Genomic DNA, 26,107 nt, shown 5'->3' with positions numbered 1-26,107 from the left:
AGTTTCTTGGCTGGTGTTTTGGCCATTGAATGTTTGGGTTGCTCAGTGTAGGCAAAAGCTGCTTCTCCAAGAAAAATGTAGAATGTCACAAGTCCCTGTAAGAATGTAAGTTCCCTGAGACCAGAGACCTTGTCTACTTTATCCATCTCCTTATCTCCTGCTACCAGTGACTGTTTAATTAACCAATCATTATAAAGTGCCATAAAATCCTTCTAGATTTTATAAGTGCTAAATTATTTCTATGGGTGTGGTCAAAATTTAAATATTCTGAGCAGAATTATTTCCAATGAGGAAGTACCTAATTAACTATAGGAATAATTTATTTGAAAGATAGGGAGAGACAGAGTTCTTCCATCTGCTGATTCACTCCCCAAATGGCTGCAACAGCCGGGGCTGTGCCAGGCCAAAGCTAACAGCTTCATCTGGGTCTCCCACTTGGGTGGCAGGGTCTTAAGCACTTGGGCCATCTTTTAGAATTTTAGAAACAGTCTGAGGCATTGGTGTGGCCTCCCCACCCCCACTGAGCACCATTAGCAGGGAACTGGATGGCAAGTGGAGTAGCTGGGACACAAATCAGCACCTACATGGGATGCCAGTGTCACAGGCAGCGGCTTATCTGCCACGCCATAGCATAGTAAACTTTAGCTTAAACCACCTACTAGATCATACATTCTATAAAAGCAGGGACATGGTTTCTCTCATTCACTCTGTCTTCTAAGCCTGACCTGTATTAGGTCCTGACAAGTATTCCTGAGTGAATGTTTACACAGTGTACAGAACGATTCCTAATGTATTTTCTCTCTGTCCCCCACCCACTGTCTCAACTCTAGCCCCACAGCATGGAACTACAAGTTACTCTAAATGTCACTTTTAAAAATGAGACTCAAAGCTTTCTGGTGTCTGATCCAGAAAATACAACTTGGGCTGATGTGGAAGCTATGGTGAGTGTTAACTTTGTTTTGTTTTGTTTTAAATTTCTGTACACATTCAGTGCAGTTTCCTTTTGAGTATTTTCTTTTTTTTTTTTCTTTTTTTTTTTTTTTAGGATTTTATTTATTTATTTGAAAGAATTAAAGAGGCAGAGAAAGAGTGGGGAGGGGTGCTTCCATCTGCTACTGGTTCACTCCTCAAATGGCTACAATGGCCAGAGCTGTGCCAATCAGAAGCAGGAGCCTGGAGCTTCTTCTAGGTTTCCCACCCAGTTGCTGGAGCCCAAGGACTTGGGCCATCTTTCACTGCTTTCCCAGGCCATACATAGCAGAGAGCTGGCTTGGAAATGGAATAGCTGGGACTCGAACTGGCGCCCATATAGGATGCCGGCATTGCACGTGGCAGCTTTACCTGCTATGCCACAGCACCAGCCCCAGCTTTGTTTCCCAATGGTTTAAGCATATTTTTAAAGCATATTTTTTCCAAAGGTTAGCTATTTTTAGCAGTGTTATTCCATAGCTGTTAATACTGTCATATTTGCCATTTCTGGGACTTTCAGAAAATGATTTTTTACTTGAGTTCAGTATTTGTACTGGAGATGTGCTCCCATAAAGGAAACAAACAAGTTCCTTTTGAAGAGTTCAGAAAGGGAAGGCAAAATTATTTTTTCAAAGTAAGATGGAATTTGGAAAATTTTATTAATTTTAGAAACAGTCTGAGGCATTGGTGTGGCCTCCCCACCCCCGCTGAGCACCAGGGGAATGTTCTGATGCCTGAGGCCAAGTATGTTTCTGTTATTTGTGAACTACTAAGGATATAGCTTACATTTTGCAAGAGCCAGTACTGCATTTATTGCTAGGTCAGAGGTTGGACATACTGGAGTTGAGCACTCAGGAAAAACCCCACAGGTGCTTAGACAGCAGTTCATCTGTTCCTTTTTTGCTGCTGCCTTTCCTCCTCTTGGTTTGCCCTTTGTACTCTTCTATTTTTGTTTGGTTTGCAGTGGTGAATGTTTTACTTCTCGTTTGACTGTGGATCGAATGAAACTTGGTAAAATCCAACTTTTACCTGGTTATGTGTGATGGTAACTAAAAAGAAAAAGAAGTGGTGGAGAGGCCTTAAGAGACAATCTGATGAGTCCTCTGCCCTCTAGAAAACATCTCTTTGTACTGTCTTGGACTCATGATTATTGAGAAAGAAGTTGGTTCTCATTTGTCAAGAGATCTGATAATCAAACACAAATATCTTCCTTTCCCTAGTAAATGAGCCAACAATTTGCCTTTTTTCTTCATTGTAAACTTTAAATTGTAGAAGTATAATGCATGCCCATTATAAGAACTAAAACAATCTAAACATACATAAAGAAAAAAAGTTAGTATCGCTCTAAAGCTTTAGTCTACAGTATTCTTGGTATTGTTGAAGCATAATATAGTTAAGCATCCCTTATTGGAAGGTTGTTTCCACTATTTTTTTTTCTTTTTGCCACTATAAAATAAACTTCAGGAGATATGCCTCTTTTCTTACATATAACTTTAGGCACTGTTCTATAGGATACACTTTATATTATGCAAAAATGAGATTAGTGGGCCATAAGGCATGTCATTTAAAATTTTGATAGATACTGCCAGATGCACTGCGGAACACTTGTAACTCACAGAAATGTATGACTGTGTGTTGAATTTTTGACAGTAGCTTTAAAACTTTTAAGCTGTTCTGATAAAATAGCATTTCATTGCTTTAAATTGCATTGTTCTGGGCCGGCGCCGTGGCTCACTAGGCTAATCCTCCGCCTAGCGGCGCCGGCACACCAGGTTCTAGTCCCGGTCGGGGCGCCGGATTCTGTCCCGGTTGCCCCTCTTCCAGGCCAGCTCTCTGCTGTGGCCAGGGAGTGCAGTGGAGGATGGCCCAGGTGCTTGGGCCCTGCACCCCATGGGAGACCAGGAAAAGCACCTGGCTCCTGGCTCCTGCCATCGGATCAGCGCAGTGCGCCGGCCGCAGCGCACCTGCCGCGGCGGCCATTGGAGGGTGAACCAACGGCAAAGGAAGACCTTTCTCTCTCTCTCTCTCTCTCACTGTCCACTCTGCCTGTCAAAAAAAAAAAAAAAAAAAAATTGCATTGTTCTGACTACCAGTGAGTTTGAACGTTTTTTTGTATATTAGGCATTCTTATTTTCTCTTCTGTGAATTTGCTATATACTTTTGCACGTTTACCTGGGTTATTGATCTTGTAAGCAATTGTGCTGATGCTCTCTGTTAGAGATATTAACGCTGTGTCTGTTAGAGTTGTAGATATTTTTGCTAGCATCAATTTTGACTATTTGTAGTAGTTTTTAAGCATGTAAAGTGAAACATGAAATATGCCCATCTTTGTTTTTTGTTGACTTCTAGGTTTCTGTTACAACTTGCTTTTTTGATGTCTTAATCATACAATGTGTATATTTTATTTGCAGGTGAAAGTTTCATTTGATCTGAACACTATTCAAATAAAATACCTGGATGAGGAAAATGAAGAGGTGAAGTATATTTTGATACCCACTGCTAGGAATAAAAAATAGGGATCTTATTTCTTCAAGGGTATATGGGGCTAGAGAAGTTCTGAGTAGTGATTATCTTACTGTACAGTTGTTTAAATGTACAGGTTGGAGAGTAGGCATGTAGCCCAGTGGCTAAGATGCCCGTGGCTCACGTTGGAGTACCTGACTTAGGTTCCAGCTCCAGCTCCTGGTTTCTGCTTCTTTGCAGTGCAGACCCTGGGAAATAGTAGTGATATCTTAAGTAACTGGGTTCATGCCACCTGCGCAGGAGACCTGGAATGGGTTCCTGGTTCCTGACCCTGGCCCCAGCTCAGCCCCGGCCTTTGTGGGCATTTGGGCAGTAAACCAGCAGGTGGAAGTCCTTTGCCTCTCAAATGTAATAAAGAAGTACAGGTTGAATACCCCTAATCAAAAGTCTGAAATCAGAAATGCTCCAAAATCCAAAATGTTTTGCTCACTGCCGTGGTGCCACAAGTGGAAGATTCCACAGTGGACCTCACGGGACAGGTTGTCGTCAGGATACAGCTGCATTACAGATACTGTGGAACATTAGCTTTGGACTGCATGTATGAGGTGTATACAAAACATAAGTGAATTTTATATCTAGGCTTCAGTCATATCCCTAAGAAATCTCCATGTGTATATACAAATATGCCAAAATCCAAAGCACTTCTGGTCCCAAACATTTTAGAGAACGGGTACTGTATTTGATAATTGCATGTTCTAAGATGACTTGTGGGATTTGGGGGCCGGCGCTGTGGTGTAGTGTATAAAGCTGCCGCTTGCGGTGCAGGCATCCCATATGGGCGCTGGTTCAAGTCCCAGCTGCTCCACTTCCTATCCAGCTCTCTGCTGTGGCCTGGGAAAGCAGTGGAAGATGATCCAAATCCTTGGGCCCCTGCACTCATGTGGGAGACCCAGAGGAAGCTCCTGGATTCAGATGGGTGCAGCTCCAGCCATTGTGGCCAATTGGGGAGTGAACCAGTGGATGGAAGACCTCTTTCTCTCTGTCTCTGTCTCTCTGTCTCTCTCTCCCTCTCCCCCCGCCCCGTATAACTCTTTCAAGTAAATAAATACATCTTAAAAAAAAAAAGAATTAAAAAAAAAAGATGACTTGTGGGATTTGAAATGGAGTTGAGAAATAGGGAAGCAATGTTGAAGAATATCTGAGCAATCACTTTGTAAATTTATCTTATGCTCAGATGTACCACAATCTGCCATTTAGTTTATTAACAATGGCTAACCTTTGAGTGATTGTAGTGTGTCAGACTAACAATACTATGTGTTTTTGTTTTGTTTTGTTTTGTTTTTTGACAGGCAGAGTGGACAGTGAGAGAGAGAGAGACAGAGAGAAAGGTCTTCCTTTGCCGTTGGTTCACCCTCCAATGGCCGCCGCGGCCAGTGCGCTGTGGCCGGCGCACCGCGCTGATCCGATGGCAGGAGCCAGGAGCTTCTCCTGGTCTCCCATGGGGTGCAGGGCCCAAGGACTTGGGCCATCCTCCACTGCACTCCCTGGCCACAGCAGAGAGCTGGCCTGGAAGAGGGGCAACCGGGACAGAGTCTGGCGCCCCAACTGGAACTAGAACCCGGTGTGCCAGCGCCGCAAGGTGGAGGATTAGCCTAGTGAGCCGCGGCACCGGCCCTATGTGTTAGATATATTAGGAACATCTCTATTACCTATGAGGAAGCTGAGGCACAGAGGTTAAGAACTTGCCCGGAGGCACAAAAGCTTAAAAGGAAAAGGAAGAGAGTAGGGGTTCAAGCCCATACCCTCACCACTCTATAATGTTGTCTCTTAATGAGGTAAAGGAGGGCACAGCAGAAAAGCAGTAAAATCCCTTAACTGATCCTCGTGTCCAGCAAGTGATACTGGAAGAGCTGAACCCCTGACCTGAGGTTTTGCTTCTTGCCTGTGAGGTTGATTCTGGTCACAGAAATGCTTAATTGATGAGATGCTTATGATTCACTGTTTTTTTCCTTTTTTAGGTGTCCATCAACAGTCAAGGTGAGTCCCTGAGGTGTTCAGCTTTATTGGAAAGCCTTAATCTGCTCATCGCAGTATCTTCAATTATACTCAAACCTTGTTGCAATTTTCATTTTAGAGTAGAAGTTGGTATACTATAAGTTGACATTATAGTCATTTATTTATAGGCATTAGTTACATACAGGAGTTTTACTGTATTGCAGTCTTGTATATAGGGTGGTCCCTTTGAATGGGCTTCATGCTCAGTTTCCATGGTAATCTGAAAATTATGTGCCTTCAGTTTGACAGACATAACTTCTTACCCTGATGTTGCATTTATCTCTGACTTGGTGTGCATGTATGTTAACATGAGCTTAGAAACACGTTAGGGCGTTTATCTAGGATTTATCAGATGGTTGGTTATTCAGAGCTTGGAGTGCATTTTTTTATGGGAACCATGTTTATACAAATATTAACACTTTCCATAAACTCCCTAGAGTCCTGAGCTTCACAACACCTAGTTGTGAGGAAGCTCGGTTGAGATTTTTTTTTAACTGGAAGGCTGCAGTAGCAAAGAAAGGGATTTAAGAGATGGTGAAAACTGATCTGCAGTAGCTTCCCTTTGTAGTAGGGTGAGAAGGGAGTTTGTCAATAAAACGATAGTAGCTGTTCATATATGGGGATTGTAAGGTAATATAAGAATTTTTGTTGTTGTTAACGATTGATTTATTTTGGGCCAGCATTAAGGTGTAACCAATAAAGCTGCCACCTATAATGCCAGAAGTCCAAGGCACCGGTTCAAGTCCCCGCTTCTGATCTGTCTCCCTGCTAATGGCCTGGAAAAGGCAGCACAAGTTGATCCAAGTGTCTGGGCCTCTGCTACCAACATGGGAGACCTGGAAGAAGCTCTTGGCTCCTGGCTTCGGCCTGGCCCACCCCTGGGCATTGCAGCCATTTGGAGAGTAAACCAGTGGATGAAAGATATCTCTCTCTCTTTAACTGCCTTTCAAATAAGTCTTAAAAAAAAAAAAAAAAAAAAAAAAAAAAAAAAGATTTATTTATTGAAAGGCAGAGTGACCAATATCTTCTGTCTTGTTTACTCCCTACATGGCTCCCATTCGAGTCTCCCACGTGGGTGTTGGGGTTCTAGATACTTAGGCCATCATCCATTGCCAGGTATATTAGCAGGGAACTGGATTGGAAAAAGAGCAGCTGGGACTTGAACTACCACTCTGATAGTGGATGCCAGCATCACAAGTGGCAGCCAGCCTCAAGCTAAGAATTCTTAAAATCACGAGTAGCGGCCGGCGCCGCGGCTCACTAGGCTAATCCTCTGCCTGTGGTGCCGGCACACCGGATTCCCGGTTGGGGCGCCAGATTCTGTCCCGGTTGCCCCTCTTCCAGGCCAGCTCTCTGCTGTGGCCCGGGAGTGCAGTGGAGGATGGCCCAAGTACTTGGGCTCTGCACCCCATGAGGACCAGGAGAAGCACCTGGCTCCTGCCTTCAGATCAGCGCGGTGTGCTGGCTGCAGCGGCCATTGGAGGGTGAACCAACGGCAAAGGAAGACCTTTCTCTCTGTCTCACTCTCTCTCACTGTCCACTCTGCCTGTCAAAAAAAAAAAAAAAAAAAATCACGAGTAGCTCTACCTTTTAAAAGATATTGTTATTGTCTATATTCAAGATATACAGCATGATATTGTAGATACATGTGTGTATTAAAAAGGTTGCTATGGTGAAATAACAAATCTGTCATACAGTTTCCATCCCACTGCCACCCACATGGCAAGAGCAGCTATAATCTACTCACTTAGCAAATGTGAATATGAAACACTGTTACTAACCATAGGCCTCCTGTACATTAGATGTTTAGGATTGACCATACTTAATAGGGTCTTTAGAGGGGTGATAAAGAAATATCACAGTGTGTATTTTTTGTTCTTTTAGGAGAATATGAAGAAGCACTTAAGGTAATGTTATCTCATTTCCAAATAATTTTTAAAATAGTTACTATCAAAACTTGAACCTGAATTTTATAATCCATGGAGAGGGGCTAATAAGTGTGAACAGTGAAATCTAGTTGGGGAAGCCTGTGACGAATAGGGCATACCAGTATCTCAGAGGGCAGCCCCAACCACAATGTCCCTCCGAGGTAACATCCCATTTTATTGCTGGTTTTGGTGCTACCATCTTGGCATTTAAAAAGAACTCCCTGAGGCCGGCGCCGTGGCTCAATAGGTTAATCCTCCACCTTGCGGCGCCGGCACACCGGGTTCTAGTCCCGGTCAGGGCGCCGGATTCTGTCCCGGTTGCCCCTCTTCCAGGCCAGCTCTCTGCTATGGCCAGGGAGTGCAGTGGAGGATGGCCCAGGTGCTTGGGCCCTGCACCCCATGGGAGACCAGGAAAAGCACCTGGATCCTGGCTCCTGCCATCGGATCAGCGCGGTGCGCCGGCTGCAGCGGCGGCCATTGGAGGGTGAACCAACGGCAAGGGAAGACCTTTCTCTCTCTGTCTCTCTCTCTCACTGTCCACTCTGCCTGTCAAAAAAAAAAAAAAAAAAAAAAAAAAAGAACTCCCTGAAAGATACTTTCTGGTTCACATTTTACATCTCCTTCCTTCACCCTGCTGCTGTCTATGGATATTATGATACTATGTAAGGGCATTTAACATGTGAAGTATCGAGTTACATAGAGAATGGTCTCATGTTAAGATAGTAATGATTGGAGCATTCCTGAAGTCATTTCTTTAAGGTTTGCCAAGCTGTCCTTTCATTACCACTTTTGTCATCTATCCTTTATGAACTTCTATTCCAAGACTGAGCTATTTTCTATAATCACTTTTAGTGTGGGGAAGGAAAGCCCTTTTTGGCTTCCGGTGAAAACTGCTGTTCTCAGTGCCACTTGTTTGAACACTTAAGCCAGTATCTTCCTGGTTTTTAACTTGGAAATCCTGGTTTATCAGCTGGTTATTTGGTTTTGGTTTTGGACATCCAGCCCCTTCCGTGGCTTCCCTCGTTGAGGTACCCATCTCTGTTCATAACTCATTTCTGTTTCTCTTTGCTCCAGTTTTCATCCAGTCTTCCCATTTCCTGTGTGCTTTACAGCTCCTCTGACATACTGTTTGCCCACACCCCTTCACCCTTGTTCAACTCTTCTGGGTTTTCTTTTGCCAGTTTCCAAAAAGATCTTATAAGCTCTCTATAACTCTGTTGCATTTCCCATAACCATTGTTGCTAGCTTCCCTGACCTAAGTAGGAACTTCAGATTTCAGGATTCTAGAGTTTAATAAAAGGCTGTCTTGTCCTAGGAAGTAAAACTTTTTGTCCATTTTTTTTATTATAGAGTGCTGAAGATGCTATGCATATATTTTGACACATTTTTTTACAGTTTAACTAGTAACATTGTGTTTTATTATCTCCAGCCTTTTGTCTGTGTATAAATACACTTTTTCTTTTAAATGGTTTCATATATCAATACTTTTTAAAATAAATTTTTTGCACTCTACAAGTTTTACACATTTTATTAACATGTAAAGTTATATATATTTATATGGTACTATGTGACATTCAAGGTATGTTTGGAGCCTTTATGCTCCTTTATTCTAGTTCTGTGTAAATACACTTAGTTTCTGAGTAGTTTTTTACAAGGCTCTCCCAAATGTTTTATTAAAGGTTTCTTTGTAGTTTATAGTCTAGAACAAGGGTCAGCAAAATGTAATCAGTGGACTGGCTTTCTGTTTTTATGACATTTTTTGGAACACAACCATGACCATACTTTAATTAATGGCTTTCGGTGCTACAGTGGCAAAATTACAGAAGGGAAATGGTTTGCAAGCTAAAATACTTACTAAGTGGCTCCTTTAAGAAAAAAATTGATCTAGAATAATAGCTTTTATACTTTTTGTCCATGAAATGCCTTATGAGAAGAGTTCCTTATTTAAATTGTTTATGCTTAAGGGATACAATGTTTTGATATATATGTACATCGTGAAATGATTATTACAGCCAAGCTATTTAACATGTCCTATATTATCCTTAAATGGAATTCTATTTTTAAATGGAATCTTAAGAAGTGTAATGCATAAAACAGATAAAAGAACAGTTGTGAATAACAGTGAGTTGATGAAGGGAGCTAGAAACCCCATAGGGTTGGCCATTAGTCTTGGGCACTGGAGTACCTTCTTAGAATCCCAAATTCTCCTTGAAGTATAGTTTTTGAATTAGGAAGATACTATTCAAAAAAAAAAAAAAAAAAAAAAAAAAACTTGAGCGTTTAAGGTTGCTTTTTAGTTTCTCCAGTTCTAATGGTCTGGGATTGACTTTTAGACCATTGAGATGGAAGTCCATGGATGGAATCTGATATAAAAATGTATTAAACAGGAAAGTAGTAACCCAGTTAATGCAAACATGTCACCTAGTAAATTTTCTGTGCTAATTACCTATTTTTGTGTTTTAATAATAAAACCATTTCTAGTTCAAATTTTTTTTTTCCAAAAAAAACCCAGCAGACTGGGTGTTCATGTTGTGTGTGATGTTTGGTTTGATATAATAAAGCAAATACAAATCATGATGTTTTCCAGCGTAATTTACCACTCTTCTGTTAGGCGTCTTTGAAATTATATTTGGAAAAAAAGAATCATCAAGTACGTTTTTGTTTCCTAACGCACTCTCAGATGGCAGTCAAGCAGGGAAATCAGCTGCAGATGCGAGTCCATGAAGGGCACCATGTTGTTGAGGAAGCCCCTCTTCCAGTGGCGGAAAAACGAGCTGCCCGAATGGGGAAGAAGCCACCTGCACATTGTTCTTCACTAGTGAGAGTCTTGGGATCAGACACAAAGAACTCAGAGGCTCCTGCAGCACAGGTATGAATGGATAGACTTCTCCATCCAATTTTCTTTTCTTTTTTTTTTTCTTTAATTTTTTTTTTATTTTTTGACAGGCAGAGTTAGATAGTGGGAGAGAGAGAGAGAGAGAAAGGTCTTCCTTCTGTTGGTTCACCCCCCAAATGGCTGCTACGGCCGGCGCGCTGCGCCAATCTGAAGCCAGGAGCCAGGTGCTTCCTCCTGGTCTCCCGTGCGGGTGCAGGGCCCAAGAACCTGGGCCATCCTTCCCACTGCCTTCCCAGGCCACAACAGAGAGCTGGACTGGAAGAGGAGCAACCGGGACTAGAACCCAGGGTGCCAGCGCCACAGGCGGAGGGAGGATTAGCCTAGTGAGCTGCGGCACTGGCCTCCATCCAATTTTCTAATGTTATGTCTCATTGTCTTTGATCTAAGATTTGCATATTCATCAAAGATTTAGTAGTTATTATGACTATCCCAGTCTCTGACTTTGAGTCTGATAACAGAGGCTTAATTCTGGAGAACAGGGAGCCAGGTAGGACAGAAACTATGTTTTGTTTTTATATTCGTTCATTCTGTGACCCTTTTTTAACCATATGTTTGTATAACTTGATGAAGGAAACCTAAAAATAATATACTTCAGGACAGTTATACTAAATGGAAAAAAGAATCTACAAGATCTTGATTGCGTTTTCTTGCAGTTGTTTCCACTTGCTCCATGTGACACAGACCAGCCTCAAGACAAGCCCCCAGACTGGTTCACAAGCTACCTGGAGACCGTGAGTGTTCTCTCTGGTTGGGGTTTTAGCAGCACTGTTGGCACAGGTGGAATGTGAAACAAATAACCAAATCCAGGTGGTTGCTGCCTGTTGCTTATAAAATGAAGAGTGGCCGCTATTCACTTCCAAACTTAGAGTGGTTCAAGAAAGCCCTAACCTTTGTGATGAGGCACCAGGAAAAGAGGGATTTGGGTTCTAAGCATGTCAGGGAGAGAGAGAGATCTCCAGGCTTGAGATGTAGGATTTGCTCATCAGAAGGACTTCTTGGTCTCTTCTCGGAATCAGTTCACCTGGAGAAGGAGCTGCTTGCTACCTTTCTGTGTATTCATTCAGTGGCCATTAGTTGTTGATTGTGTTCTTAATGTTATACCAGAGATGGTGAGGTTTCAGATCTGTTGGTATCCTACATCTTTTCCCAACATTGGAACTGAGTTTGCCCCCACTTTCTGCTCTGCATTCTAGTTCAGAGAACAGGTCGTTAAAGAAACAGTCGAGAAGCTTGAACAGAGATTACATGAGAAACTTGTCCTCCAGAACCCATCCTTGGCTTCCTGTTCCTCAGAAGTCTCAATGCCTGTTTCAGAGGAAACAGTGTTTTTGCCAGAAAACCAGTTCAGCTGGCATATTGCTTGCAGCAGTTGCCAAAGAAGGATCATTGGTGTGCGCTACCAGTGTAGGTAAGCAGTCACTTGGGGTGGGATAGCTATTGGCAGACCTTAGAGCAGTGACTTCCTGGCATTCTGGGTAGCTGGAGGGAAATTGTAGGTATACTGTGTCTCTGAGCATTAGGTATAGTAGCTCCGAATTGGAACCACAGGCCACTGTGTGATTTAAGGGGTAACTACTCAGATTTTTGTGTTCAGATACACATTTGTATTAACAGAACTGAGTAAAACATCGTACTCCTCAGAACAAAATTAGACCATTTGTTCCAAATGCTTCCATATTTTATTCTTTCCAAAGATTGTCCTTGGAAATGGATATAGGACATAGAAGTCTGGTCCGATATCTCCCCTCCTCAAGTGTTTCCTATTCTGCAATTCTGTACTGCCATTCTTTCCCTACAGCCTCTGCCCATCCTATAACATCTGTGAAGACTGTGAAGCAGGATCATATGCCCATGACACTAACCACGTTCTGCTCAAGTTGAGGAGACCTATTGTGAGTTCCTCTGAACCATTCTCCCACTCAAAGTATTCTCCTCGTCTCCCAGCCGCCCTGGAACAAGTGAGGTAAAATGAGATGCTAATTGGCTTCTTGGTCCTGGGAACGTAAACCACTGGTGTAATGTGTAGTGTCACAGCACTGTAGGCAGTCTTCTCAGTTCTGCCCATCTTCATTGATGTACAATAAGAAGATAATTATCCAAAGGTAATGAAATGGAAAGGAGAACTGTAAAAGAAATGAGGAAACTAAAATAGAAGCTGACTTCAATGGCGACTGTAGTTGGCTCCAAATGGCTTCAAGATTTGTGAGGGCTCTTTGTTTTTTAAGACTTTGACTTCTATCTTACAGGCTTCAGAAACAGGTTGATAAGAACTTTCTTAAAGCAGAAAAGCAGAGGTTGCGAGCTGAGAAGAAACAGCGTAAAGCAGAAGTCAAGGAACTTAAAAAGCAGCTTAAACTCCACAGGAAGATTCATCTGTGGAATTCAATCCATGGACTGCAGAGCCCCAAGTCTCCTCTGGGCCGACCTGAGAGCTTGCTCCAGTCCCACACCTTGATGTAAGTCCAGGGCTGGGCCGGCGCCGCGGCTCACTAGGCTAATCCTCTGCCTAGCGGCGCCGGCACACCAGGTTCTAGTCCTGGTTGGGGCGCCGGATTCTGTCCCGGTTGCCCCTCTTCCAGGCCAGCTCTCTGCTGTGGCCAGGGAGTGCAGTGGAGGATGGCCCAAGTGCTTGGGCCCTGCACCCCATGGGAGACCAGGAAAAGCACCTGGCTCCTGGCTTCTGCCATCGGATAAGCGCGGAGCGCCGGCCACAGCGCGCCGGCAGCGGCGGCCATTGGAGGGTGAACCAACAGCAAAGGAAGACCTTTCTCTCTGTCTCTCTCTCTCACTGTCCACTCTGCCTGTCAAAAAATAAAAAATAAAAAAAATAAAAATAAAAAAAAGTCCAGGGCTGGGGTGGGAGCCTAGACCTAAGGTCCAGTTTTCTAAAACTGGAACTTCACTTCACTGGCAGCCACTAATACCCTACCCACCCCTGAGTCCCATTCATAGCTTTATTAAAGGGTGGTTTGACACTTGCATTGTTGTCTCCTTCAAAAAGACAAAGCTAGTAAGGCTATTAGAATTGGGTGGTTGTAACAGCTGTTCACTGGAGGCAGTTTGGATTTGAAGCAAAAGGAACTTTTTTTTTTTTTTTTTTTTAAGATTTGTTTGTTGGGGCGTAGTGTTGTGGCATAGTGAGTAAAGTCACCACCTGCGATGCCGGCATCCCATATGGGTGCCAATTCCTGTCCTGGATGCTCCACTTCTGATCCAGCTCTTTACTATGGCCTGGGAAAGCAGTGGAAGATGGTCCAAGTGCTTGGGCCTCTGTTCCCAATAGGAGACCCAGAGGAAGCTCCTGACTCCTGGCTTCTGGCTTCACATCAGCACAGCTCCATCTGTTGTGGCCAATTGGGGAGTGAACCAGCGGATAGAGGATTCTCTCTCTCTCTCTCTCTCTCTCTCTCTCTCTCTCTGCCTCTCCTTCTTTCTCTGTGTAACTCTGACTTTCAAATAAATAAATGAATCTTTAAAAAAATTTTTTTTGTTTATTTGAAAGGCAGAGTTACAGAGAGGCAGAGGCAGAGAGAGAAAGAGGTCTTCTATCCACCGGTTCACTCCCCAGATGGCTGCAACGGTTGGAGCTGGGCTGATCCAAAGCCAAGAGCCAGGAGCTTGTTCCAGGTCCCTCTAAGCACCTGGGCCCCTGCACATGCGTGGGAGATCTGGAAGAAGTTCTTGGCTCCTGGCTTTGGATCAGCCCAGCTTTGGCCATTGTGGCCATTTGGGGAGTGAACCAGTGGATAGAAGACCTCTCTCTCTCTCTCTCTCTGCCTGTACCTCTCTGTAACTCTGCCTTTCAAATAAATAAATAAATCTTTTAAAAAAAATTTCAGGATGCTGGCACTGTGGCATAGCTGGGAAAGCCCCCGTCTGCAGTTCCAGCATCCCATATGGACACCTATTCATGTCCTAGCAGCTCCACTTCCAGTCCAGTTCCCTGCTAATGCGCCTGGGAAAGCAGCAAAACAGAAGATGACTGAAGTCCTTAGACTTATGCACCCATGTGGGAGACTCAGAAGAAGCTCCTGGTTCCTGGGTCTAGCCTGGCCCAGCCTCAGCTCTTGTGGCCATTTGGGGAGTGAATCACAGATGGAAGATCTCTCTGTCACTGAATAAGTAAATAAATAAAGTAAGATCTTTTTAAATGTATTTGAGAGGCAGAGTTACAGATAGAGATGTCATCCATCCACTGGTTCTCTCCCCAAATGGCCCCAATAGTCAGGGCTGGGCCAATCCAAAGCTAGGAGTCAGAAGCTTCTTCCGGTTCTCCCATGTGGATGCAAGGGCCTAAAGACTTGGACCATCTTCTGCTTTTCCAAGCCATAAACAAAGAGCTAGATCAGAAGAGGAGCAGCTGGGACACAAACTGGCGCCCATGTGGAATGCCAGCGCCACAGGTGCAGGCTTAATCTACGACGCCACAGTGGGCCTCAATAAAATCTTTTTTTTAAAAAAGTTATTTTTATTTTATTTGTTTGAAAGGTAGAGTAACAGGGACATAGAGAGATCTTCCCATCTATTGGTTCACTACCCCAGTGGCTGTGTTGGCCAAAGTGGCCCAGGGCAAAGCCAGGAACCTGGAACTCCAGATCTCCCATGTGAGTGATGGGGTCCAAGTATTTGTCATCATCTACCTCCTTCCCAGGCACATTGCAGGGAGCCAGCCCAGAAGCAGAGCAGCCAGGACTGGGACCTGTGGTCTGCTACTGGATATGGTGTTTAAATTTGTGGACCCCTTTAATTATCTTCACCATGACTTTTTCACTCAGGACACATCTGTTCTGTTTCATTGCATTATTTTTTTAAGGCAAATAAGGTTAGTAATTATCTCAAGTCGTGGTGTGGGATATTCAGAAGTTCTCACATCCAGCAGCAAGTGACTAAGCATCTGAATTTCTGTTCAGGCTCCCCTTGCAGCCCTGTGCCCCAGTCATGCCAACACTCAGTGCAGCGTTTGTGGATGAGAATTTGCCTGATGGAACTCACCTTCAGCCAGGAACCAAGTTTATTAAACACTGGAGGATGAAAAATACAGGAAATGTAAAGTGGAGTGCAGACACAAAGGTATTTTTTACCCACAAAATGTGAAGAAGAGGTGAATGAATTGGCAGAGCACTTAGCTGACAGTCTCTCTTACTCTGGGTCACTGTTCTTTTCAGCTCAAGTTCATGTGGGGAAATCTGACTTTGGCCTCTGCAGAAAAGAAGGATGTTTTGGTTCCCTGCCTAAAGGCTGGCCATGTGGGAGTTGTGTCTGTGGAGTTCATCGCCCCAGCCTTGGAGGGAATGTACACTTCTCATTGGCGTCTTTCTCACAAAGGCCAGCAATTCGGGCCTCGTGTCTGGTGCAGTATCATAGTGGATCCTTTCCCTTCTGCTGAGAGTCCTGATAACATTGAAAGGGACGTGATCAGCTCAGGCAAAGCTGATGACCTCACCTGCCAGCAAGAGGTGAGTGCTGATAGGCTTTGGCCAACTATCTTAAGGAGTTTACTCAGCGTTAGGGAGGGGCCGCCAAAATTAACAGAGCCCACTCACAGCCATTCATTCTTCCAGAAACCATGAGAGGTTACTTTCTACTCCTCCCGTCAACACATTTATATGCTGATACCTGGACTGCTCATTAGGGGCTTTATTTTAGAGTGCTTGGGATTTGGTGTAGACAGTCCCTGATAGCTTCTCTATCTATTTTTAATGGTTTCCTGCATAAGGGAAAGAAGGGCAGACTAACCTGGCCCCTGGACCCGGCATCATCCAGTGTTCTCGAAGCCACATCAGCAGGGAGCTGGATCAGAAGCAGAGCGGCCAGGACTTGAACCGGTGCTCCCATGTGGAATGCTGGCTTTATAAGTGGTGGCTTAAGCTGCTGTGCCACAACACCAGCCCCAGGGGTTTTTTTGTAACGTCATTTCTCCACATCAGTGGCATATAGCTTTTACTGCTTAAATTTCTTTGCCCAATGTTAGTTTCTTGATGGAGACTATTTTACTATAGTTAATGTATGTTGTTGTCATTGGGGGAAGCTGACTGAACGATATGTGAGCCCTGTACTGTTTTTGCAACTTTTCCATAAATCTAAAATCATACCAAATTTTTTTTGAGAGGGCAGGTGTTGGGCACATCAGTTAAGACACCCATGGAACACCCTCATCCCATATTACAGCACCTGGGTACCAGTCCCAGCTCTACTCCTGATTCCAGCTTCCTGCTAATCTGCACCCCAGGAGGCAACAGGTGATGGCCCAAATACTTGGGTCTCTGCCCTCTACATGGGAGACATGAATAGAGTTCCAGGCTCCTGGCTTTGGCCTGGCCTAACCTGGGTCATTGTGGCCATTTGGGGAGTAAATCAGCAGATAGGAGATGTCTGTTGGGCTCATTCTTTCTGACTCTCTTTCAAATACATAAATTTTTTTTTAAGTTTTTCTTAAAAATGTAGAGGGACAGGCATTGTAGTGTACAGTGGGTTAAGCTGCTGCTGGGATGCCCACATTCAATATTAGAATACTGGTTTGAGTCCTAACTGCTCCACTTCCTATGCAGCTTCCTGCTAATGCATCCCGGAAAGCAGCAGAAGGTGACTCAGTGCTTGGGACCCTGCTGCCCATGTGGAAGACAGAATTGAGTTCTGGGCTCCTAACTTTAGCCTGGCCCAGCCCTGTCTGTTATGGGCATTTGGGGAGTAAACCAGCAGAAGAAAGATTTCTTTCTCAGGACTGGTATTGTGGTGCAGCAGGTTAAGCCACTACCTGCAGTGCTAGCATCCTATATGAGTACTGGTTCAAGATCCAGCTGCTCCACTTCCAATCCAGCTCTGTGCTAAGGCGCTTGGGAAATCAGTAGAAGACGGCCCAAGGACATGGGCCCCTGCCATCCACGTGGGAGAGCCAGATGAGTTCCTGGCTCCTGGCCCAGCCCCAGCTGTTACAGCCATTTGGGGAGTGAACCAGTGGATAGAGGATCTCTGTCTCTCCCTCTCTCTCTCATTCTCTGCCTTTCATGTAGATGAAAATAGATATTTAAAAAAGTAAATAAAACATGTAAATGAACAACAATGTTTTGTGTTTTGAGGGGAGCCATTGTCAGTCTCCCTCAAGTTCTGTTGAGGCCTTAAAAATGTGTCCACTGGTTTGTCTCTAGGAAGCTTTTCTTCTGGCTAAAGAAGAAAGTCAGCTTGGTGCCGAGACAGGGAAGTGTGTCATGCAGAAGACAGAACATGTCGCCAGCGAGAGGGAGCTCTACATCCCATCCGTGGACCTTCTGACTGCTCAGGTGGCAGACTTGGCACTGTGAGGGACCAGGGTCAGAGCACTAGGGGAGGAGTTTTTACCTTGTTAAAGAAATCATTCATGAAAGCAATTTTGTTCCTTTTTTAAAACATTTATATAAAGAGAATAGATTTCATACTTGCAGGAAGCAAATTTTTAAACTAAAGTTTCCTTTTTGAATTGAGAACCCAATCCGGTGGTTCCCCACAACTTCCCTGTAGTTGTATCTTCATTTCTGCCTATCTGCTTCACCTTCACACCCCTGCATTTTCCCTCTTTCCTGCCATTCAGTCATTTGAGCAGCTGGTTCCTGCTTAACTCTCCTTGTGTACATTTGACTGAGGAGAGGCATGAATTTGAACCAAGTTGAATCCAGGGTGATGCAGAAGTGGCCTGAGTGTCCCATGAAGACAGAGCATGCTGCAGTGTGTACTGCAAGCCGCCTAATGTGGTCTTCCTTTTTTCCAGGACCTGCTGTCCTTTGAACTGTTGGATATAAACATTGTCCAAGAGTTGGAGCGAGTACCCCACAACACCCCTGTGGGTAAGAATGTCACTCAGTTCACTTGTTTGTTAACAGGCACAGATTTGTTAGCAGCAGAGATTTTTCACACAGTGTGATAGTTGAGCTGTACCCATGAGTCTTCCTTCTTTCCCTGTTTCCTGTCAGAAGCAACAACACAAGTTGTGCAAGGCTTCCCCACCACAAAGGGACCTTTTCTTTTTTCCTCCCTTTGATCAATTTTCATTCATGTTTGTGTCTTGGCCATAGCCTTCCAGGCCAAATGTTCAGGATCCATCCTGCCTTGATGGATCTGTCTGAGGAACTTGCACACCCAGTGGTCTGTAGAAATCCTTCCCAACAGGTGTTGATGCGTACCTGGGTTACTTTAGCCCTGCGGGAGGCAGGAAGCCTGTGGCCTGCTGCTTCTGGACACTGACTTGATGCTGTGATGCTTGTTCTTGGTTGATGGTTCTCCTGTCTTCGTTCTCCAGATATGACTCCCTGCATGTCTCCTCTGCCACATGACAGTCCTTTAATAGAGAAGCCAGGCTTGGGGCAGATACAGGAAGAGAGTGAAGGGGCGGGATTTAAAGCGCTTCCTGGTAAGGGTTAAATGTTTGTAAGCCGTTTGCATCTTCCCTTTCCATGCCACACCCTATTTTTGTGTCTGCTCCTTACTGACCTCACCTTCGCACGGCACCGGGTTTCCTTCCTGTGGCATCCCCTTTTTGAGGTTCCCTCCCCCTTCCCATGGCGTACTGAGCGGTTGTCCCCTGCCTGATTGCAGCGTGAGTGCTGACTGCTGAAAGCTCAGCACTAAGGGCAGACAAGGTGCGTGTGTCTTTCAGATTCCGCAGCGTCCACAAAGAGGAAGTCTGAGAACATGACTTCTGTGGAAGAAGCAGAGGAAGACCTGAGTGGAACCCAGTTTGTGTGTGAGACTGTCATCCGGTCCCTTACCTTGGATGCGGCCCCAGATCACAACCCACCTTGCAGGCAGAAGTCCGTGCAGAGTGAGTGCCTGCATTGCTCCCACCTCGCAGAGTGGCACCTGACTTGGGATTGCTAGACCTGGGTAGCTTGCAGTGCTCTCGCCACTGTGAGTGGAGGGAGAATGACCTTTGTGAGAAATTCCGGCCTTGTTTGTTTCTTTAGACTCTACATCGGGTGGGCAGCATTTTTCCTGCCAAGAGCCAGATGGTCATTTATGAAGATATATTTATGTATTTCAAAGGCAGAGTCAGAGAGGGAGAGACAGAGAAATTCTCATCTGCTTGTTCACTCCCCAATTGCCCACAGAGGCCCAGGCTGGGCCAGGCCAAAGCCAAGAGCCTGGAACTCCATCCTGGTCTCCCATGTGGGTGGCAGGGGCCCAAAACCTTAGGCCATCTTCTGCTGCTTTCCAAGGCACATTAGCAGAAAGCTGGATCAGGGGATGCTGGCACCCCAGACACGCTGCCTGGCTTCCTCAGTAAGGAGGCTTCCTGAAGGCTGCCAGAGATGCTCTGTAGAGATTCATCAGCAGCTGAGCCGTGTTTGTTCTCTACGGTCAGCAGTCTGAAAACCGTGGGTGGAAGCAGGAGGGCCAAACTAAGTTTATCAAGATTAAATTCTGATGGGCTAATTACCTCTATTACAGAAACCTCTAGATATCAGATAAGGTAGAACCAATACCATGTGTTTTGAGAACTAATGAAAAATACAAATTGTAATGTATAGAATATGGGGAGGGAAATTTGCATTGTGGCATAGTGGGTAAAAGATCCCATATGGACACGATTTCAAGTCCCAGCTGCTCCACTTTTGATCTAGCTCCCTGCTAATGGCTGGGGAAAGCAGCAGAAGATGGCCCAAGTTTTGGGCCCCTGCCACCCATGTGGGAGGCCCAGATGAAGCTCCTGGCTCCTGGCATCAGTCTGGCCCAGCACTGGCCATTACAGCCATCTGGAGAGTGAACCAGTGGATGGAAGACCCTTCTCTTTCTGTCTCTCCATCTCTCTCTGTTACTTTTTCAAAATAGATAAACAAATCTTAAAAAAAAAATGAGGAAATCTCTACTATAATGAAGTTTGACCTGTACTTTAAATATGATTCGTCTCTCTTTTATTCTAAGTATACATGTTTATTTTTCATGCATATGTACAAATAATAATAAAGACATCTAGAAGGACTCACACCAAAATGCTCATGGTTGTTGTATTGATAGGATTTATGAGTCCCTTTGTAATATACCTTTTCCCTCACTTCCATGATTTGCCAATTTTCTGCTGTGGCTCTATATCACTTTTGTTAAACAAAGAGGAGAGTAGGCACTTTTTTTCTTTTTATGTAGCACTGTTACCTAGTATGTAACTTCTGATTTAAACCTTATCAGTGTATTTAAAGATCTATTTATTTATTTATTCAAGAGGCAGAAAGAGAGTGAGTTCTTTCATCTACTGGTTCACTCCCTAAATGGCCAGGCTAGAGCTGGGCTGATCTGAAGCCAAGAGCTTCTTGCAGGTCTCTCATGTGGATGCAGGGACCCAAGCACTATGGCCATCTTCCACTTTTTTCCCAGGCGCATTAGCAGGGAGCTGGATCAGAAGTGGAGCAGCCAGAACACAAACTGGCGCCCATATGAGATGCCAGCACCGCAGGCAGAGGCTTATCCTACTACACCACAGTGCCAACTGCTTGCATAGTCTTCAAACTTAGAATAGAGCTATGGTTCCAGCAGTGGCCTTTCTCTCTGCTTCTTTCCTTTCCTGACTGTTCACAATTCTAGCTCATGATCCGCAAAGCTTTTCCAGATCAGTGTAGCTCTGGGGGCTCCTTTGAGCTTCTAGCTTAAAATTGGTTGCTTTCATCCTTTAGTGAAATTTGCCTTGCCTGAAGAGGGACTACCTGGAGATGAGAAGGAGGAGATTGTCCATGTCGCTGAGGACGAAGTTGTGGAGGAGGAGGAGGAGGATGAGCTCAAAGACGAAGTTCAGAGTCAGTCCTCTGCTTCTTCAGAGGACTACATCATCATCCTGCCCGAATGTTTTGATACCAGCCGCCCCCTGGGGGACTCCATGTACAGCTCTGCACTTTCACAGCCAGGCCTGGAGCGAGGGGCTGAAGGCGAGCCTGGGATTGAGGCTGGACAGGAACCAGCTGAGGCTGGGGAGAGACTCCCTGCAGGGGAGAACCAGCCACCGGAACATAGCATCAGTGACATCCTCATGACCTCACAGACTTTAGAAACAGTGCCCCTGATCCCAGAGGTGGTAGGGCTGCCACCACCACTGCCCAGGTACCATTCATCCCCGTTCAGCTGGGTGTTGTTCACAGGTGAAGTAAGAGTGAGAGGAACCAACTCCATCCCAAAACCTAGGTTTTCAGCTTGGGAAGGCGCTGTTTTCCCTTAGTGAAGTCTGAATTTAGAGGAATAAAAGTTGCATTTCCTAGTATCTGTATTTATGAACTCTGAATTTAAAGAAATACTTTGTTTTAGGCAACCTTAGTTATTTAAGTATAGACTGTGTACTTATTTTTGAGCCTTTTTTTTTTTTTTTTTAAAGAGTTACACAGAGGAAGAGATAGAGGAAGAGACAGAGAGCTTTTCCATTCACTGGTTCACTCCCCAAATGACTGCAATGGCCAGGGCTGGGCCAGACCAAAACCAGGAGTCAGAAGCATCTTCCAAATCTTCCACATAGGTGTAGGGGTTGCCCAGGCACATTACCAGGGACCTGGATTGGAAGTGGAGCAGCCGCGTCTGCAACTGGTGCCCATATGGGATGCCGGCATCACAGGCAGCAGCTTTACCCACTATGCCACAGTGCTGGCCCCTTGAGCCAGTTTTTACACATCCTTGGACCCTACACTCTGTTCTATTGATTCATGGGTAAAGATAGGAAAAATGCGTGTGTTAACCCAAACAGAGCATAAATAGGAAGTTAAGTCCCTTATGGGAAAAAAACACTGCAAAATCTAAATGTAAACTCTTCAGTTCTGTGCTGGATCCATCTGAATCCAGAAAATGCTGGAGCCTTAGTAAGAGAAGCTAGACATTTTCCATTATCAGTACCACTTGGTCTAGAGGGAGAAGTGACCAGCCTGAAGCCAGTATTTCTAGTTTGACTGTGGCTACAGAGGAAGACCAGGAGTAGAATGCAGCCTCTGACTGCCCAAACTGCAGCCTAGGATCGGGACCAGGAATGTGAAGCCTGTGTGCTGAATCTGGCACTGCTGTGCCATACTGATCGCTTCTTCACTGTTGCCGTCAACACCTTTTCAACTGACTTTGAATATTGTGTCTCTCTCAAAGGAGCCCTCTCTGTGTACATCATGGTTCCCCGGAAGTGGATTTACCAGTGACTGTACCAGAAGTCTGCTCTGTCCCTGATCAGATCCGAGGAGGTAATGACAACCTTTGCTCCTTTCTGATAGAACCCAGGTAGACATAGACTGTTGATCGTTATGATTCTTGGCAGGCTTTAGACACCTGCCCTTGTATTCTTCCTGTGCTCCTCCCTCGTCCTCTTGCTTCTGTCCTCGAGCTCAGTGTTTATGCAGTGAGACCTCACAGAAGTAGGTGTCGTGCCATAGCGGGAGAGCACGCAGATCTGGGCCTAGAGCATTCTGTGTTCCAGCTCCAGTTTCCCCTTTCCTGAGTGACCTCGCAGCAGGAGTTCCGCCGGTTTAGGGTGCCTGTGGGTCTGTTTCTCTGTTTGCAGAATCAGGGCAGTAGCATTGTGAAGTTGTCAGTAGACCCTCCAGTCACTTTACATGCTTCCCTAAAACACTAAACCTAAATGACGTGAAAAGCAATGGATCAGTGAGAGTTATTAAGATGATTTTTTTGATTCAGTAAACAGTCACCTTACACTGCATTTCTGGATGGTTTCTCCTTCATCTTTGAACACCCACAAAGTTTCCAAAGACTTTTGAAAAAAATAAAAAAGCTTCAAACACTGATGATTGCAACCTGCCTCATGCTAGCCCTGCCCTGAGTTGGGAAACCAGGCGCTTGTGGATGCTGCATCTAACCAATAGCTCTTTTACTTTTAGAGCCCAGAGGCTCATCAGGACTTGTAAACAGCAGACAGAAGAGCTATGACCACTCAAGGTAACGACCTTGTGCAGTCTCTTCAGAAGCAGGTGGATATCGCAGTATTGCTTCTGCTTTAAAGAGCCTCTCAGAGCATGTGCCCCTCAGAGAGCAGAGAACCCTCGTTGCCTTCCAGTCACTTCCTTCTAGTTCTTTCCACCTACAGCTCTGGAGCAACAATGAACACAGGGCTCAGGCTGATGTTTAAAAGCGTTCACATTCCAGACAAGAAAGGAGTGCCCTTAGGAGAGTGCCCAGAGGAGAAGGCAGGCAGGCCAAAGCCAGTGTGCATCTTAGACATGCCTGTCTCTCTGCTCCCAGTCACCTCAGAGCAATGTCCCAAAAAGCACATTGCCTTTGCGAGGTCTTTTCTCTGAGATGATAATTGAGCAGACAGACTGTCGACACCGTAGTGCACCCTGGCTTTCAGCTTGGACTGCAAGTTGGCATGCTAACCTGAGTGCTGTGGTTCCTGCAATACTGAAATCTTGTACCAGTAGAGCTGGGCCCTATATCAAACCAAGATTTGTAGTGTGAAAACAGTCATGTTCTTTTTTACATGGATTTTTCTCTCTCAAGGAAATCTCATTTTCTTTCGAGGATTAGAGCCCAGGTTATCTTGTAAGAAGATGATGGTTTGTATTTTTGTTTGGGGAGATAATTTTGTTTTCTTGTGTAGGCACCAGCCTGGGGGCAGCATTGCTGGAGGACTGGTGAAAGGGGCCCTGTCTGTTGCTGCTTCTGCATACAAGGCCCTGTTTGCTGGGCCACCGGTCACTGCACAGGTCAGTGTCTGTTTTATTTTCCGAAGCCTCACCTCCAAGTCACCACTGAAAACGATGGCATCCCTCTGGGTTGGAAAGCAACATGGCATTGTGGAAAAGGCACGAATTTTACTTTCCCTCTGTTTCTGCCTCTCTATAACTCTTTTAAATAAAGTTTGCCTTTCAGAGAGACAAGGAGAGAGAGATCTTCCATCCATTGGTTCACTCCCCAAATGTCTGAAGTAGCTGGAGCTGGGCCAGGTTGAAGCCAGGAGCCTGGAGCTTCTTCCAGGACTCCCATGTGGGTGCAGGGGCCCAAGCTGCTTTCCCAGGCCCATTAGCAGGGAGCTGGATCAGATGTGCAGCGGCCAGGACTCGGACACATCCCATATGGTGTCCATACGGGATGCTGGCACTGCAGATGGTGGCTTAACCCACTATGCCACAGGGTGCTGACCCCAAAATAAATAAATCTTTAAAACAAACAATAAAACAAGAGCGTGAGTTTTAGGTTTAGTATTGGGTTAACACACGGCTCCATGGCAGTCTAGCTGTGTGACTTTAGCCGAGTCATTTTTAGGAATGAAAGGAGATGGACCTAATGTTTATTGAGGACCTGCTATATGTACTGAGGAACTATTCCAGGTGCTGACTCTACAAGATGATGAAAAAGACACTGGTGGTTGTGAAGCGAGCAAGGTAAACAGGCACTGACAGTACAGGGTGAGACACTGTGCTGGTACAGTGAGACAGAACACCTGATCCTGATGGGACCAAGGACGGCTTCCTGATGGAAAATGTATAGACTGTGTCCTCAAAGACAAAGTGTTCACTGGGAAAGAGGGATGGGAAGAGCAGTGTATGGGGCCAGCTCTGTGGCATAGCTGGTAAAGCTGCCATCTGCAATCTGGCATCCCATATGGGTGTCGGTTTGAGTCCCAGCTGCTCCATTTCTGATCCAGCTCTCTGCTAATGTGCCTAGGAAAACAGTGTAAAATGACCAAAGTACTTGAGCCCCTGCACCCACGTGGGAGACCTGGAAGAGGCTCCTGGATCCTGGCTTCAGATAGGCCCAGCTCCAGCCATTATGGCCATTTGGGGAGTGAACCAGCTGATTGAAGACCTCTTACTGTCTGTCTCTCTCTTTCTAACTCTGCCTTTCAAATAAATAAATAAATATTTACCCAAAAAAGAAAGAAAGAAAGAAAGCAGTATAGAGAATTAATTCTGTTCTGAGAAGAGTAAGAAGAGAAAAGACCAAATATGTAGGCAGGATGCTGTGCTAAGGGGTTCGGGTTTTCATTTTAAGGCTAATAGGAGGAGCCATGGAAGGGTTTTAAGGAACTGATTAACACAATCAGATTTGTTCTTAGATCTCTGCCACAGTGTGGAGGCTGGTGAAGCCAGTAAAGAAATCCATATGCAGGACCGGGAGGGAGGGATAAGGTGGGAAGAATCATTTTGTGCCTTAAATTGGTATATATGAAATGCATGAAGTATACCTTAAATAAAATGTTTTTAAAGATTAAAAACATCCATATGAGGGATGGTCATTCGACTCAGCTGTTTAGATGCTACTTGGGATACCTGCATCTCCTATCAGAGTGCCTGGGTTCAAATCCCAGCCTCACTTCCAATTCCAGCTTCCTACTGATGCGCACCCTGGGAGGCAACAGTACAGAGACCCGAGTTCTTGGGTCTCTGCCACCTAACAGGGAGACCTGATTGAGTTCCTGGCTTCTGCTTGGCCCAGTCAGTTCTGGCTGTCTTAGGCATTTAGAGAATGAATGAATGGATGAATGATCTCTCTTTGACTATTTGCCTTTCAAGTAAAATAAAAACAAATTTTTAAAAAGATTCATAAGAGAATCCATATATATGTAGGAGGGAAAGGTGGAAGAGATAATCAAGATAGAAATGGAAGTACTTGAAGATCATGATTAGATGATTAAAAAGCCAAGGAGAAGTCTCAGGTTTCTGGTGTAGGCAGTCGGTAGTAGCCTTCATTAAAAGAGTATGCAGACAGAAGGACATGTTTGAGTGGGAGAAGAAAATGAGGCCAGTTTTGGAGAGTGCCAAGTTTGAGGTACGTCCAGGTAAAGATGTCTAGAGTGCAGTCTTAAAAATATTCGTAGAAGATGCTTGATTTTTTTTTTTTTTTTTTTTTGACAGGCAGA

General features: G+C 44.9%; 1 protein-coding gene across 9 annotated transcripts in view; it reads left to right on the top strand.

The window, feature by feature from the left end:
• NBR1 (NBR1 autophagy cargo receptor) overlaps positions 1 to 26,107 on the top strand; it is a 35,559-nt gene that overhangs the window by 4,245 nt on the left and 5,207 nt on the right. For 5 of the 9 annotated variants that reach the window (XM_008271540.5, XM_002719420.3, XM_070060651.2 and 2 more), the window contains 19 exons: positions 831 to 941; positions 3,381 to 3,443; positions 5,451 to 5,469; positions 7,372 to 7,394; positions 10,096 to 10,284; positions 10,965 to 11,042; positions 11,505 to 11,719; positions 12,110 to 12,274; positions 12,558 to 12,767; positions 15,222 to 15,381; positions 15,477 to 15,767; positions 17,457 to 17,588; positions 18,053 to 18,128; positions 18,581 to 18,691; positions 18,938 to 19,102; positions 20,946 to 21,366; positions 22,384 to 22,475; positions 23,127 to 23,184; positions 23,846 to 23,951. In XM_008271540.5, the coding sequence (XP_008269762.1) occupies positions 840 to 941; positions 3,381 to 3,443; positions 5,451 to 5,469; positions 7,372 to 7,394; positions 10,096 to 10,284; positions 10,965 to 11,042; positions 11,505 to 11,719; positions 12,110 to 12,274; positions 12,558 to 12,767; positions 15,222 to 15,381; positions 15,477 to 15,767; positions 17,457 to 17,588; positions 18,053 to 18,128; positions 18,581 to 18,691; positions 18,938 to 19,102; positions 20,946 to 21,366; positions 22,384 to 22,475; positions 23,127 to 23,184; positions 23,846 to 23,951 (2,676 nt within the window). In that variant the 5' untranslated portion in view covers positions 831 to 839. The remainder of the gene's footprint in view (positions 1 to 830; positions 942 to 3,380; positions 3,444 to 5,450; positions 5,470 to 7,371; positions 7,395 to 10,095; positions 10,285 to 10,964; positions 11,043 to 11,504; positions 11,720 to 12,109; positions 12,275 to 12,557; positions 12,768 to 15,221; positions 15,382 to 15,476; positions 15,768 to 17,456; positions 17,589 to 18,052; positions 18,129 to 18,580; positions 18,692 to 18,937; positions 19,103 to 20,945; positions 21,367 to 22,383; positions 22,476 to 23,126; positions 23,185 to 23,845; positions 23,952 to 26,107) is intronic. The other 4 variants (XM_070060652.2, XM_089317739.1, XM_089317740.1 and 1 more) reach the window with 3 other exon arrangements.

Source organism: Oryctolagus cuniculus, chromosome 17 (assembly GCF_051225735.1).
Source record: "Oryctolagus cuniculus isolate XC-2025 breed Fujian yellow rabbit chromosome 17, ASM5122573v1, whole genome shotgun sequence".
NCBI classification, from domain to species: Eukaryota; Metazoa; Chordata; class Mammalia; order Lagomorpha; family Leporidae; genus Oryctolagus; species Oryctolagus cuniculus.
The sequence above is the reverse complement of the archived record's forward strand: the minus strand, read 5'-3'. Positions and strand labels throughout refer to the sequence as shown.